This window comes from Rhamphochromis longiceps, linkage group LG20 (assembly GCF_057381845.1).
Source record: "Rhamphochromis longiceps isolate RC_006_pf linkage group LG20, R_longiceps_female_GT1.1, whole genome shotgun sequence".
Taxonomy (NCBI): Eukaryota; Metazoa; Chordata; class Actinopteri; order Cichliformes; family Cichlidae; genus Rhamphochromis; species Rhamphochromis longiceps.
The window spans coordinates 36,104,085-36,117,587 of NC_140576.1; the positions used below are offsets into that span (position 1 = coordinate 36,104,085).

General features: G+C 41.3%; 1 protein-coding gene across 2 annotated transcripts in view; it reads left to right on the forward strand.

The window, feature by feature from the left end:
- Positions 1–13,503, forward strand: part of gripap1 (GRIP1 associated protein 1) — a 45,646-nt gene that overhangs the window by 1,409 nt on the left and 30,734 nt on the right. Inside the window, exons 2-15 of one of the 2 annotated variants that reach the window (XM_085392776.1) lie at positions 136–202; positions 1,581–1,642; positions 1,817–1,843; positions 2,556–2,663; positions 2,753–2,918; positions 4,105–4,271; positions 4,598–4,637; positions 6,390–6,556; positions 9,332–9,379; positions 9,515–9,546; positions 9,883–9,930; positions 10,081–10,180; positions 11,283–11,360; positions 12,115–12,207. In XM_085392776.1, coding sequence (XP_085248902.1) covers positions 136–202; positions 1,581–1,642; positions 1,817–1,843; positions 2,556–2,663; positions 2,753–2,918; positions 4,105–4,271; positions 4,598–4,637; positions 6,390–6,556; positions 9,332–9,379; positions 9,515–9,546; positions 9,883–9,930; positions 10,081–10,180; positions 11,283–11,360; positions 12,115–12,207 — 1,203 coding nt within the window. The remainder of the gene's footprint in view (positions 1–135; positions 203–1,580; positions 1,643–1,816; positions 1,844–2,555; positions 2,664–2,752; positions 2,919–4,104; positions 4,272–4,597; positions 4,638–6,389; positions 6,557–9,331; positions 9,380–9,514; positions 9,547–9,882; positions 9,931–10,080; positions 10,181–11,282; positions 11,361–12,114; positions 12,208–13,503) is intronic. The other variant, XM_085392777.1, reaches the window with a different exon arrangement.

Below are 13,503 nucleotides of genomic sequence, written 5' to 3' on the forward strand. Positions count from 1 at the left end.
GCTCATCTTCAGTTGACCTACTGGCCAATCAAAAACACAACATGATTCATGCAGTTTCTAAGTAAAGCCGGTCATAAATTAATACTGGTGTGTGTGTGTGTGTGTGTGTGTGTGTGTGTGTGTATCCTTGTGCAGGCCCAGCTGTTGGAGCTGCGGACGCAGAACTACCAGCTGTCTGATGATCTCAGGAAGAACACGGCAGGTAAAACCTTTCACTCTTTGTCCTTCTTGTTCCTGCTGTTTCATCTCATCAACACTTGAAATGACCACAAGCACACGAGAGGCTCTTTAAAGCAACAGATTTTTTAAAAACACTGATTAGAAGACCCACAGCATAAAACCAGTTTTCCTGCTCCACCTGAGCAGTTTTTATCCAGGTGAAAGTTTTATTAAATTTCTTTTTCGAGAGCGACCTTGCCAACGGGGCAGCAGACATTATAAGAGACATTAGAGGACAAGTGCAAATGTCACACAGTGCATGAGAGAGAACACAACATTGAGATTATATGAAATACAAAATAAAAGGTCAAGGTCAAAATGACTTCAAACTCATTTTGTTGCAAGTTTCAGAGAAACCACACTGACCGAGAAGCTTTTGTCTCAGGGTTTACAAGTGACTGATGCAAACCGTTAACTGTGGGGTTGTTTACGACCGTTTCAGGTCCGTCTGCATATTATTCCAGGAAAACAGGACCGGATAGATGAATCTTTGTTTGTGTAGAAAGGGCTGGGATTAGCTGGATTTTAAAAAGTCATAAAATAAACATGTGTAGTTGGAAACACTGTAAGGCCAGAGGAGGATTTTGGTGTAGTTAACTTGGAGCCGTCCTGTGTAAAATGAATCCGTGCCTTGAGTAACAGGCCCTCAAGAGTGCACAGATCTGGGTCAAAAACTTCTGGCCTTATTTTGCCAGCATTTTTAAGCCCTCATAGGTCCATGAGTACAAGGATATCCACAAATTTCAGAGTTAAAAGACACATTTACATGGCTGGACAAAAAAAGAAGACAGCATAAATAGATAAACAGAAAGGTCTTCTTTCTACCTACATTTTGATATCAGGCTCATCTCTAGCCACAATTCCTTCTAGGTCGTAATCATTCTGTAATATAGTCATGGTATGAAGGTAAAATTTCCATGGCTTTGTTAAATACACGGAGGGGCTCAGGTGGGAAGCATTTTAAGTGGAATGGTCCAATAGTCATAGTGATGGTATTTTTATTTCTGTCCCACTTTTTAAAATGTACATATTCACACAAAATAAATTGCACACAGATAAGTGTGTACATATCACAGCATAGCCTGCATGAAAGCAAGCAGGGTCCTTCACTAGAATAAAATAACACAACATGAGACGGTCTACGAAAACGCAAGCCTACAGGAGGGAATCTGCCCCCAGCCCCCTGACATTCACCGATACAAGCAGGCTTTAAATGCAGTCGATGTACAGACTCCACTTCAGCTAACGAACATGAAATCATTCATCGGATAAATATTTGATTGGCCCATGTTAGCAGTAAAACTTTAATGAAGAGGAAACGTGTGTTTTCTATAATTAAATGTCGTCCTGGTGCATTTCAGAGCTGAATGCCGTCCGTCAGAAGAATGTGGTTTTGGAAAGAGATTTTGTCAAAACACAGAAGGTAACGAACACTTTATTACTATGTAGTTGTTTTTGTAGATGAGTAATTGGAAAAAAATAACCTGCTGACCTGAATTTGGGGGTTTATTTTCTAACAAAGCTGAGCGAAGAGTTTTCCTCATCTCTTCATGTTGTTGATTTACATTAAATGTTTTTCCGCTTTTCTTCTTTTCAGGCCTTGACTAAGAGTAAGAAAGCTCAGGTAAGCTGTTGTTTGATGATAATTGTTACCTCAGTGAATTTCTAGAGTAAACATCTTTCAATTATGTCCTTTTAATTGTTCCTTATTTTGTCATTGTTAATGCTTTATGGCTTCCTTATTATGCTAACACAATCACCAATAATCTGCTTATTGGAGGTTATTTCTGTAACTGAGACAAACCGCAGTGCAAACATCGCGTCTTCTTGTACCGTCACATCCCAGGAGCTGTTTAAGCTCTGCTTCTCTGGTGAAAGCTGTAATGTTTAAAGGTCATTCAGGCAATAGGTGAACTGGAAGTGCATCAGAAAAATAAGAGTTTAGTTTTTGGCCGTGTGTCATTTCTCTGTTCTGAAGAAAACCTGAAGTACGACTGAACTGTGGTTTTAAAGTTTGTGTTTATTCTCACCTGGTGCTGACGTCTTCTCTATTTTTGGCACTGTAGTGTTTTCACCGAAAATGTTAATTCACTCTGACTGCAACATGTTCCACTAGCTTTCTGTCGCATTGTTTGGCACAGACACCCAATCACCCGCCACTGTTTGGATGGTTTAGTTGCAAAGAAATGACAGAGATATAACAATATGTCAAAATACTACATCATGAAAGTTTGGTCAGTCTGTCTGTGTGAGTGATCTCAGTTGGAGTTTCTGTAACCTGCAGTCAGCTTTTTATTCTGAATGTATTATTTTGTGTGTTATTTCTCTGTGTGTAGGAGGTGGATGCTTTGCTGAGTGAGAATGAGATGCTTCAGGGGAAACTCCACAGTCAGGAGGAAGATTTCAGACTACAGAACAGCACACTGATGGCTGAACTCTCCAAGGTGAGTCTGAGTGTTTGTGTGTAGTTCAGGCACTGTAGAAGCTTCATATCATTATTGTGATCTTAACATTATAACATTTATTTTTCCAGCTGTGTACACAGATCGAGCAGCTGGAGCAGGAGAATCAGTGCCTGAAGAAGGAAGGAGGAGCAGCCTCTGCATCCAGCCCCCCACCTAACCCTGCATCCAGCCCCGTGGATGGAGAACTGCTCCGCCTCCAAGCAGAAAACTCCACCCTCCAGAAGAAAATGAAGGGTGAGGTGACATTTAAAAGGTGTAGATCTATCATCTCTGCAGTTTTAGAGGCTCATATTTTAATATTTTTTTCACATAAAAATCGTCCTGAAGGTGTGTAGAGCCAAAGACAAGTAAAGGAAAAATATCACGATCTGATAGTTTATCTTCAGGTGTCGAGCTGATATTCGCCCACCTGTGTTCTCTCTCTCTCTTCCTGCATCAGCAGCAGTGTATTTAAAGACTTTGACACGCAGTAAGCAGTGTTGGGGGTGGATAGAGCTCCTTTAACTCCCCACAGCGTCGTATTCTGTGCAGTTCAGGAGACAGACAGAGGCTACTGTTGTTTTTCGGCATATAAGTATTAATTTTCACAGGTTTAGAATTCATCATTTAAAAAAATGTAATCATAAACCTTCCTGACACATTACAATATAAACTCAACTCTTCGTCCACAGAAGGCCTTTATCATTAAACATTTGCTGACATATGCAAACATTAGTCATTTTCGTCTGCTGCCCTCAGTTTTAACTGACCAGTAATTTTTGAGGAAATTAGGTAATTTTGAAAGGAGAAGTGTTGTATGAAACAAAACCCCAAACAGGACTCAGAGAAGGATGCTAGAAACTAGACTGATGAGACGAGCTTGTATAAATCTGTACGGATGGAGAAACGGCACATGTGTTAGCAGTGTGTAATTAGCTGGGTGTATTGTGTACTGATGACTGAAGGTATGGACAAGAACATTGTCATCATACTCATGAATTCTTAATGTTCTCACTGTGAGAGTTAACTTGTGTGTGAACGTTGTCGGTACGTGGGTGTGATTTTTAGATGCTCTTTAGATTGAAGTTTAGGTAGAAGCTCCTATTGGCCAGACAGACATCATTTACTGATCTGGTTGATCACAGCATGTTTGCAACATCAGGCATTCACGGTTGACCTCGTTCACATACAGTGACAAATAATTTGTGACAAGTGGACAGATGAACAAGTAAAGTTGGTTTAGAGTTATAACTTGTGCCTGGTTATTTATTTCCCTTTTTGAAGGTTTTAATACATTTTCATGTAAAAAGTTATGAAGCTAACCTGGGTGCAGTGACCGCTGGGCTTGTAGTACAGCTGTGGAAACCTTGTGATTCCTGTTAGTCCTTCATGAAATGAATGACTGAATGAATGAATGATGTGAGCTGCAATTCTCCTCCAGCCCTGCAGGAGCGCTTCGACAAGGAGCTGCAGAGACAGGCGTCCGTTCAGGGCACCCAGAGTGCGACCACAGAGACTGACGGATCAGCAGGTACCAATGGAGTCTCTGATGTCACAGGGACAGGGGAGGAGTCATTGCCAGGAGGATCCAATGAGAGACTGGAACAGGTGATTGGAAGTCAAAGACACAGCCGATGCAGCATGTTTGTGATATTTTCAGCCATCGAAGATGATGCGTTCAGATTAAATATATTCTTTGACCAAAAATCCAAAATCCTCAAATATTAAGTTTACAGTTTAGATATGATGAAGAAGGTGCTTTAATCTTTTTAAGTTGAAATCTTGTTTCAACTTTAGTGCGAGTCACCTGATGTAGTGCTGCTGGACTAGAGTTTACTGAGTGCTTCTAATATTTTGTCCCGTCACGTGTGCTCATGTTATAGCACACTATACTGTAATAAGTTTTTTTTTTTTATCCCTTGTCTGTTTTTCAGGCGGAGCCTGAGCTGCGGCAGACGGAGAAACAGCTACACGGTGAGTTTACAGTTCGCTCTTTTGCTCACACGGTGTTTCCACTCAGAGGAATAACTCCTGTTCTTTCATGTGGTAATTAGTAACTTCCTGAAGAATAGCATTTAAAATATATGCTGTTTATTACATAATTAAAGACTAAAGTATTGAAATGGTGTCTGTCTCACTGTAAGTACTTTTATTGCCCTGAAAAAATGACCATGACGTACTTATAGAAGACAGGAAGCTCAATGAACCGTATGAGCTTCACATGCAGAGACAGGATTTATCCTCCACAGTGGGTTACACTGAGCTTTGCTTTCTGCCTCCACTTAACATAAACCTCGAAACATAAACACTGGATTTTGATGTCAAATGGAGTTTTGAGTTACAGAGAGAATTTTCTGATGGTATTCAGGGTTTTTCTTGCAGTTGGCAGCCCCTGTGCAACAGGACCTTAATCTGTTTTACTGAACGTTCTAATTGTTGGAGCCTCTCAGCTTTGAGCACACTGGCTCTAAAAACACTTGAGTGTTTTTTCCCTGTCTTGGTAGTAATGAAGGTGCCTGAACAGCAGTGTGATTCACTGATGTGTCTTTGAAGCAGCAGTGAGCTCTGAGTTGATAGATTTATTTTCTATCTGCACAGGGGGTTTGTTGACAAGAAGAATAATGCTGAATATCACAAGATTTTAGGTGTAACATGTGGGCTTTAGCATTTGAGCTATTTTTATTTATGTGCTCATTACCACATTACATGCAAACTAACTGTATCAACATGCTGCACGAAGATGATCAAAATGGTTTTATTTTGTGTGTGAATGGATCTGACAGCTCAGACTTCAATAAGGTCATCTTCGTGCAGCGAGCTTTATAAACCGATTTACACCTGAAGCCAGCAGCTGAAAGGAAAACAGTCTAAAACCTGATCGCCACGCTGGTCTGAAGAAAAGCTTTAATCTGTCAAGCTTACAAACGCACGCTGTGTTTTAACAGCCGTCTTTTAGTTTGAATTTTTGGCTTCTGTAAGGTGAACCCACAGCTGGCTTTATAGGTGCAGAGCAGCTAGCTGGCTCAGGGCAGACACACACTACAAGCTGAAGCAGGGAAAAACAACGAAATCTGTTAGGAAGCCGCAGATTAATTAGGCTTTAATGTGGATATAACAGCTGAGGCTGCTTGAGCAGGTATTCCCTGTTAGAGCTGCAGAGCCAAACTCATTTCCACCTGTTATAAATAAAATCTTTGTTTTTGGCAGTCACTCCTGCAGTCTCTGCACTTTATGGAGACGCTCAGAGAATTTCTTGTAATATGAACAAGTGATTATTAATTTCAATACATAATTAGTGTGAGACAATCATACTGAAAATGGTAAAAAATAGCTGTATTTTGCAGCAGCCTGTGAGTCAAAGTTACCACTGGTTATTTTTCTGGTAACATATAAGTGAAGTGAAGAAATGTTGCGCTGCTGTTCTCTGTTTTGATCAATGTTGGATGACACCGCCTCTCTACAAACAAATGGACCTGAAAGTGAAAACCTGCAGAGTTCATATAAGCATGCTGTCAGTGAACGCAAACTCACAAGATGCAGCAGTTGATGTTTGACTTTGCAGCTCACCCGGAAAATCCTGGGCTCCGACTCTGTCTGCCTCCTCCAGAGATTAAAAACAAAACAAAAGAAAAGCCCAACCTCTCAGACGGCGTGTAAAGTGAGGAGCTGGTGTAGTGTGTGTCTGGCCTAACGGACTGCCCCTGCTGTGTGCGGCGCCCCCTTTAGGCCTGTCAGAGAAGAGCGTAGAGAAGATTGTAGCTAAGCAGGCAGCGCTAGGCTGGTCGGCTGCTCTCTGTCCAATAACTCACTGCTTTGGACCAGAGCTGGAGATGGCCCTGAACACCGAGCAGGAGGAGAAGAGGCTGCTGAAGGAGCAGATCCACACCCTGGAGGTACACATGCACACAACAAACACAAAAAACACATTTGCACTCACATATATCAGAGTAAGTTCTACTCGAGTACTTCCTTTATATATTTACTTCACTAAAAGTCTAAAGCGATAAAAAACTTTCCCCAGAGTAATGCTTTCAAATTCCCAAGAAAAAAAATTCCAATTAAAACTACTTAAAATGAACTGTTTTACTCTGTAAAATCTAAATGAGCAAACCAAAGTCAGGTCATAATTTCCTGTTTTATTGTCCAATGTTTGTGTAGGACATGTGCAGAAGTGTAACTCAGCGTTAGTTCACCTTCACTTGTGTTTCTTCTGAGAAGTACATGGATGCTTACACAAGGAGGCTGCTCCAACACTGCGGGCTCAATTAGTACACTGGATCATGTTTACCAGAAATAACTTTGAAGTAACAATCAATAATTATTGTTCGATAATACCTTAGCAAGCTAATTTTAGGTAGCATCCCACACTGAGCCAAACAAACATGTTTTTGATGGATTTAGCTGAGAGTGAACTCCTAAAATTTCTCCTCCTGAGTTTTTGGCTTTGAAACAACACAAAAATATGACGTCTCAGTCTGTGGACGTCTGCTGCTGGACTCCATAAGCTCCACGTGTGGACTGGTTCAGTATTTTCTCTGGTTCTGCAATCTCAAATGAGAATATTCACAGATGAACGTATTGACGTATTGTATGGAACATATCGTATTTCCAGGCCGATCACAGCAGATCATCGGATCAAATTTTAAAATTGATTCCATTCTGCAGTAAACGGCATATGAACAGGAATAACGTTTAAATATTAGACAACATTATAGAATATTACAGTAACATCTACTTCTTCTTTTTCATACTGCTTCTTTGTGGTGTAATGTTGCTCGATCTGTTGTGTAATTAACTTCCACTTATCCAAAAAGCCCAAAGAATAAAAAAAGTCTAAATGTTGGCAGATGAAACAGTTGTATGTCGTGAGTGAGAGAGGAAACTAATTAATTCATGACAGGAACATAAACGGCAGATGGAGAGCAGCGGTGAAATGTCAGCGTGACTAACGGACGACTGTGTCCTTTCCTCAGCGTTCACCCGCTGATGGAAACACTGAGGCTTTTTATGGGAAACATGCCTGAAGATGATTGTGATTTCTTGACCTTTAAATTGGTTGAACATTACAGGTTTGACAAATGAGTACTAAGGAGGAGGGGACAAAACATCTCGAGTGGTAAATGGTCTGTATTTGTAAAGCGCTTTTACTTGGTCCTAAGGACCCAAAGCGCTTTACACAATCATCCACACATTCACACACTGGTGATGTGTAGCCACAGCCACCCTGGGGCGCACTGACAGAGGCGAGGCTGCCGGACACTGGCGCCACCGGGCCCTCTGACCACCACCAGTAGGCAACAGGTGAAGTGTCTTGCCCAAGGACACAACGACCGAGACTGTTGGAGCCGGGGCTCGAACCGGCAACCTTCCGATTACAAGACGAACTCCCAACTCTTGAGCCACGATCAAGAGTGTTCGTGCTGTAAACCAAAACAGCTAAAACGCTGTGTGCTGCCCCTGTTTGAGTCCAGCTTTGAATTTGAATGCTTGAAAGTATTTAAACAGAAGAGCTACAGTGTGCATTTCAAATGAGCCAGCAGGCACAGCTGACAATTTGAGCCAAAGTCACAAGTCTGCTGTTAACGTGTCATTAAATTAGGTTTCTGTTTTTACTTTTTGATTTTGAAAACTGCTGCTAGCTCTGTCAGGGTCACCCACACTAGAAATGATTTTTGTTTGGTGGATGATGACTGTGTGATTGATACGTGAACCCTGAGCTTGGACAGAAGGCTGCACTTCTCATAGCCTTTGTTTCCACATCATATAAACACGTTTCTGCTGCCACAGCTCAGCTAGATTTTCTTTTTTGTTGGATTTCCAAACATGTAGCTTTGTTTGGACTGTTTGACTTGTTTTGCTCTTTTTTTTTTTTCCTTTTTCCAAAAGTGTTGGTGTCGAGTTCATCAGCATGTCATCGTCATGCTGCTTTCCTATTGGTTGTTCAGTCGTAGCGCATCGTGGTAGAAGTGCGTTATGAGATGCTCTGATTTAATCTCTGACACACTCCTGATTTTTCACACATTATATCACCACAGATCTTTCATGATTCCAGATTCTCACGGTTTATATTCAGCTTAAAGGTTTTGATAACAGAAGGATCTGTTGGTCACATGACACCTGTCAAAATCCACTTTCATCACCCAAATGCGATTTAAGATTACTTTAATATGTGAACTGTATTTCTTTTGGAAAGTCATTTGTGAATATTTGCTGCAGGATTATCTGTTTAACCAGAGTTATTAAAGTTTTAAACCTGGGCCTTATTTTCATATCACCTTGATGGTAAAATTGTTAATGGGAGCAAATGAATCTGAAAGAGCTGCACGTAATCCTAAAAGGCTCAAAGATTTTTGGAAAAACTTATCGTGATGCTGCAAACTGAGTTTCTTTGTGTTCGGACTTCCAAGAACCAAAACTCTGACTGCAGTTACCGTCGTTGGTCTAGGAACAGACGAGACATCCATTCAGAGGAGCAATAAGTTCACTTTGATTAATAAAAGTTAAGGAAATGTAATTCAGAGCAATACTTTTTAGACTCTTTGGACATTAGCCTGCATCGGTGTACTTAATAAAGTGGGGAGGATCTATAAAGTGAGCACTGAGCATGCTGTAAGTGTAAGTGTCTCTCTCCTCAGTTGACTGAACGTTTGCTTTCTGTCTGCCTCCAGGCGTCCAAACAGGCTGAAATCACCAAACTGCAGGAAGAAATAACAAAGGTAAATCTTCTCAGGGCTGACAACACACAACCACTGTGTAATAGAGATTTATTTTGCAGTAACTATGCCAGTGAACTGATATTGGCTATTAAAGGTGCAGCTTTTTAATGCTGTTTCCGTCTCTTTGTCCTGCAGCTGTCTGACAAGCTAAAGAAGAAGCAGGAGAGGTGAGATGACCTAACCGCAGTCACATTCACAGCTTTTTGACACAGTTATCGGCCAGTAATGTAGCAGCAGTGCTGTATAAACTGCTTCAGGCGTGGCTCAGTTCACTTAACCTTCACAGCAGCTGGATATTGTAGGTAGAACACCCTGCAGTACTAGAGAGAGAGAACCCCAGCCAAGTAAGAAATGAATAAGGATCGTCTTAAACTGTGAATCAAAGCTACTTGAGTAGAGGTGAAGATTTAAAGAATATATATCCCGGTCTGGAAACAGATTCACCATCATGTTAATCTGTTCTGGGCAACTAAACGAAAGCTTATGTTTTTGTTCTCCTGCAGTTTCCAGCGTCTGCAGACAGAAAAGGAGGCTCTGTACAACGACAGCAGGTCAGGACTGCCGGCACCCCGCTGCTCTTACTCCCACTAGTGTATTGACGGCTCTAATGTCCACGGTTCAGGGTGTCTGCTTTTTTTTCCCCTTTAAATGTGCTGCTTGTTGTGGAAATGTTGACCTTTTGTGGTTTTGATTCTCTGCAGGACAAAGATCGATGAGATCAACCAAAGAAAAGAAGAAGAGCTGAAGGCCATGAATATCCGTGTCCAGAAACTACAGACGGACCTCATGGCAGCCAATCAGGTTCGATCTCGCTAAGAAATCGCACCAGTCCATTACTATGTACATTCCCCCAGCTCCTCTATGATTCTTTCCCCAGTCAGGGTAATGTCCTACAAGGAAAAGTAACCATGTTGGAATTATTTATGTACGATAAAAGTTTACAAAAAACTAAACACAGGAAGTCTTGCTCGATGTTGTGTGGTGTAAGTTTAACCACTGAAAACAAACAAAGCACTTTCTATCTGAAATGAATTTTTTATGTGCAGATTGTTCATAACGAGTAATCCAAACCACGCAGCAGCATATTATTGACTAACCTGGTGTTGTGGATGGATCATCACAGATGTTGTCTTGACTGAAGTTGGGTCCTCTTTTAGTGCTTTTTTCCTGTCTTATGATTTCATTTGTCTCTGTCCATCTGGGACCACCACAATAGCTTTTATTGAGGGGGAAACTTTAATGTTCATCCTCCATCTTGGCTGTGTTAATGTGTTTATATTGTCCTAGCTATAGCTCTGTAGCTAGATACCAACTAGCCCAGCGTTAATGACACCACAGATATTGCTGCTGTTTAGTTTTCTTCAGTTATGTCTGAAGTGAAAGCAGAACAATACTTTTGGGTCTTATCTAACAAAGAAAAGAATCAGTGAGCTGCTGAGATAATTACACAGTGATGAAAGTTTGGACTTGTTTAAGAACACACCATGTCTTCATTGTTTGGACTTTATGTTTTTTTTAATTGACAGAAACTCTTAAAAATCAGACTTTGTATCATGAAAAGTAGTTCATGTCTGTGGCTGACGTCTGTTGAACACCTTTGGGTGTTATTGGAGAATCTGAATCAGACTGAATCCATTGGACACACTGAATAATTAAAACATGCATTAATAAAACATTCATGCTGTTTTTCATTTAAACGTGACGTCACATTTTCTGTACGAGTCCAAAAACAAAAAAACTTTGAATTCCAAAGTTTGCACACTTCACATGTCATTGTGAACATAGTGAAAGAGTCACTTTCTGTTCGGTTTTCTCCTCTGTAACGATCATTTCACCCTCGTTATGAACTTTGACTTTTTACTTTATAAACTAATCATTTGTGTTTGTGCGTTTTCTTGTTCAGACGGTGTCAGAGCTGAGAGAGCAGCTACAGAGCAAAGAGAAGGAACATGAGGTGGCTCTGCACACACTGAAGGACGAGGTAATGCATGCGTGCACGCACACACACACTCTGAGTCAGAGATCGTGAATCCTGCCACAGACAGGCAGACTTCTGAACATATTTCCATGTGTCAGGCGCAGCAGGAGTGCAGTAAAACACACACATATAAAGACGTGACGGCACTCTTATTTAGATATTTGTCCACATCCAAATTCTGCACACACATATTAGAATAGTTTTCTTTTTCTTTTTTTTAAATTGAAGAGGATAAGGTTGAGGGAAAAGGGGACAAGGTAGGAAACAGTGTGAAGGTTGTAGGAGTTTGATTAAAGCTGACTGTTTTCGGTTCTTTCACTTCTCTGTGAAGCTGCTTCTCTGCCAAAGTGATATAAATGTTTAAAAAGAATCCGTTTTCACCAAAAACAGGTTTTTAAAATGAAGGAAATGAAATGAGAGATGGTGGGATGGAGAAAGCTCCTTAATACAGATGATTTTTTCTTAATAAAGTACAAATATGTTTTGGAATATCACTCTGGTAGTGGAACTGGTACTTCTGTGTGTTTCTGAACTGCTTTATCCTTCTCTAATCCTCGACTCTGTTCTTTCTGTCATCTTTGTCATTTAAAATTTCTTTACCTGTACACTCTTACGTTTGTGTGTGTTCTTTTTGTTTTGTTTACCTCCTATATTGCCTTTGTTTTTCTCGCTTTCTTTATTTGCTCTTTACTGGTTTCTTTCCCATCTTATCTTTTCCCCTCTGACGCCCCCTGCTGGTGGTTTGGTGCAACTGCAGGTAGCCAGTCAGAGTGCAGTCAGTCAGGAACAGGTGGACAACATCCTGCAGGAGAACGATGCTCTGAGGACAAACCTAGCTGCTCTAGAACAGGTAATAAACGTTACACAGCATGGAGAGAGTTAACGGCACTAACTTAGTGGCCATGAAACCCGGAGAACCCCTCATAAGCATGACGTCATCTCTGAGCACTAACCCAGCTACTTTTAACATGTAATAAAACTGATGAACAGTACCATAACCCTGACAGTACATCATCTCTGTGTACTAGAGAAACTGACAAGAACGTTACACTGACCAATGAGGAAAAAGTCATTAATACCTCAAAGACCATCACGCTGCTGCTAATCACACAACAGTTACCTGATCCCAGTTGTTGCTTTAGAAAGAAATGACAAAAATGTGTCAAGTGGAAAAATAAATTCACATTACTGTGATTGTCTGCAGCACCTGGACTTGGACCATGCTAACACAAAGCAAGTAGTTAAAGATCAGAGCCGTGCGAACCAAGCAGCTGAAGCTTTTTAAAGGTTAAGAAAAATCTACAAAATATTAGCATCTTACAAAAAAGAGGAAATTTTGCTTATTAGAATGAACTGCTGTTACAAGAATTACTTGTAATCGACTTGTTCCATATATACACTGAACAAAAATATAAACGCAACACTTTTGTTTTTGCTCCCATTCCCCATGGGATGGACGTAGAGACCTAAAATTCATTCCAGATACACAATATAACCATCCCTCCCAAACAGTGGTCACAAATCAGTCCAAATGTGTGGTAGTGGGCACATCTGCTATATTGAGATAATCCATCCCACCTCACAGGTGTGCCACATCAGGATGCTGATCTGACATCATGAGTAGTGCACAGGTGTACCTCAGACTGCCCACAACAAAAGGCCACCCTGGAATGTGCAGTTTTTTGCGCTATTGGGGGTCTGGGGACCCAGAACCGGTCAGTATCTGGTGTGACCACCATTTGCCTCATGCAGTGCAACACATCGTCGCATGGAGTCTATCAGATTGTCAATTGTGGCCTGTGGAATGTTGGTCCACTCCACTTCAATGGCTGTGCGAGGTTGTTGGATATTCGTGGGAACTGGTACACGCTGTCGTATACGCCGGTCAAGCACATCCCGAACATGCTCAATGGGTGACATGTCCGGTGAGTATGCTGGCCATGCAAGAACTGGGACATTCTCAGCTGCCATCTGCCCTGAACAATGTGAACCATGATTCATCCGTGAAGCGCACACCTCTCCAACGTGCCAGACGCCATCGAATGTGAGCATTTGCCCACACAAGTCTGTTACGGCGACGAGCTAGAGTCAGGTCAAGACCCCGATGAGGACGACGGGCATGCAGTTGAGCGTCCCTGAGACGGTT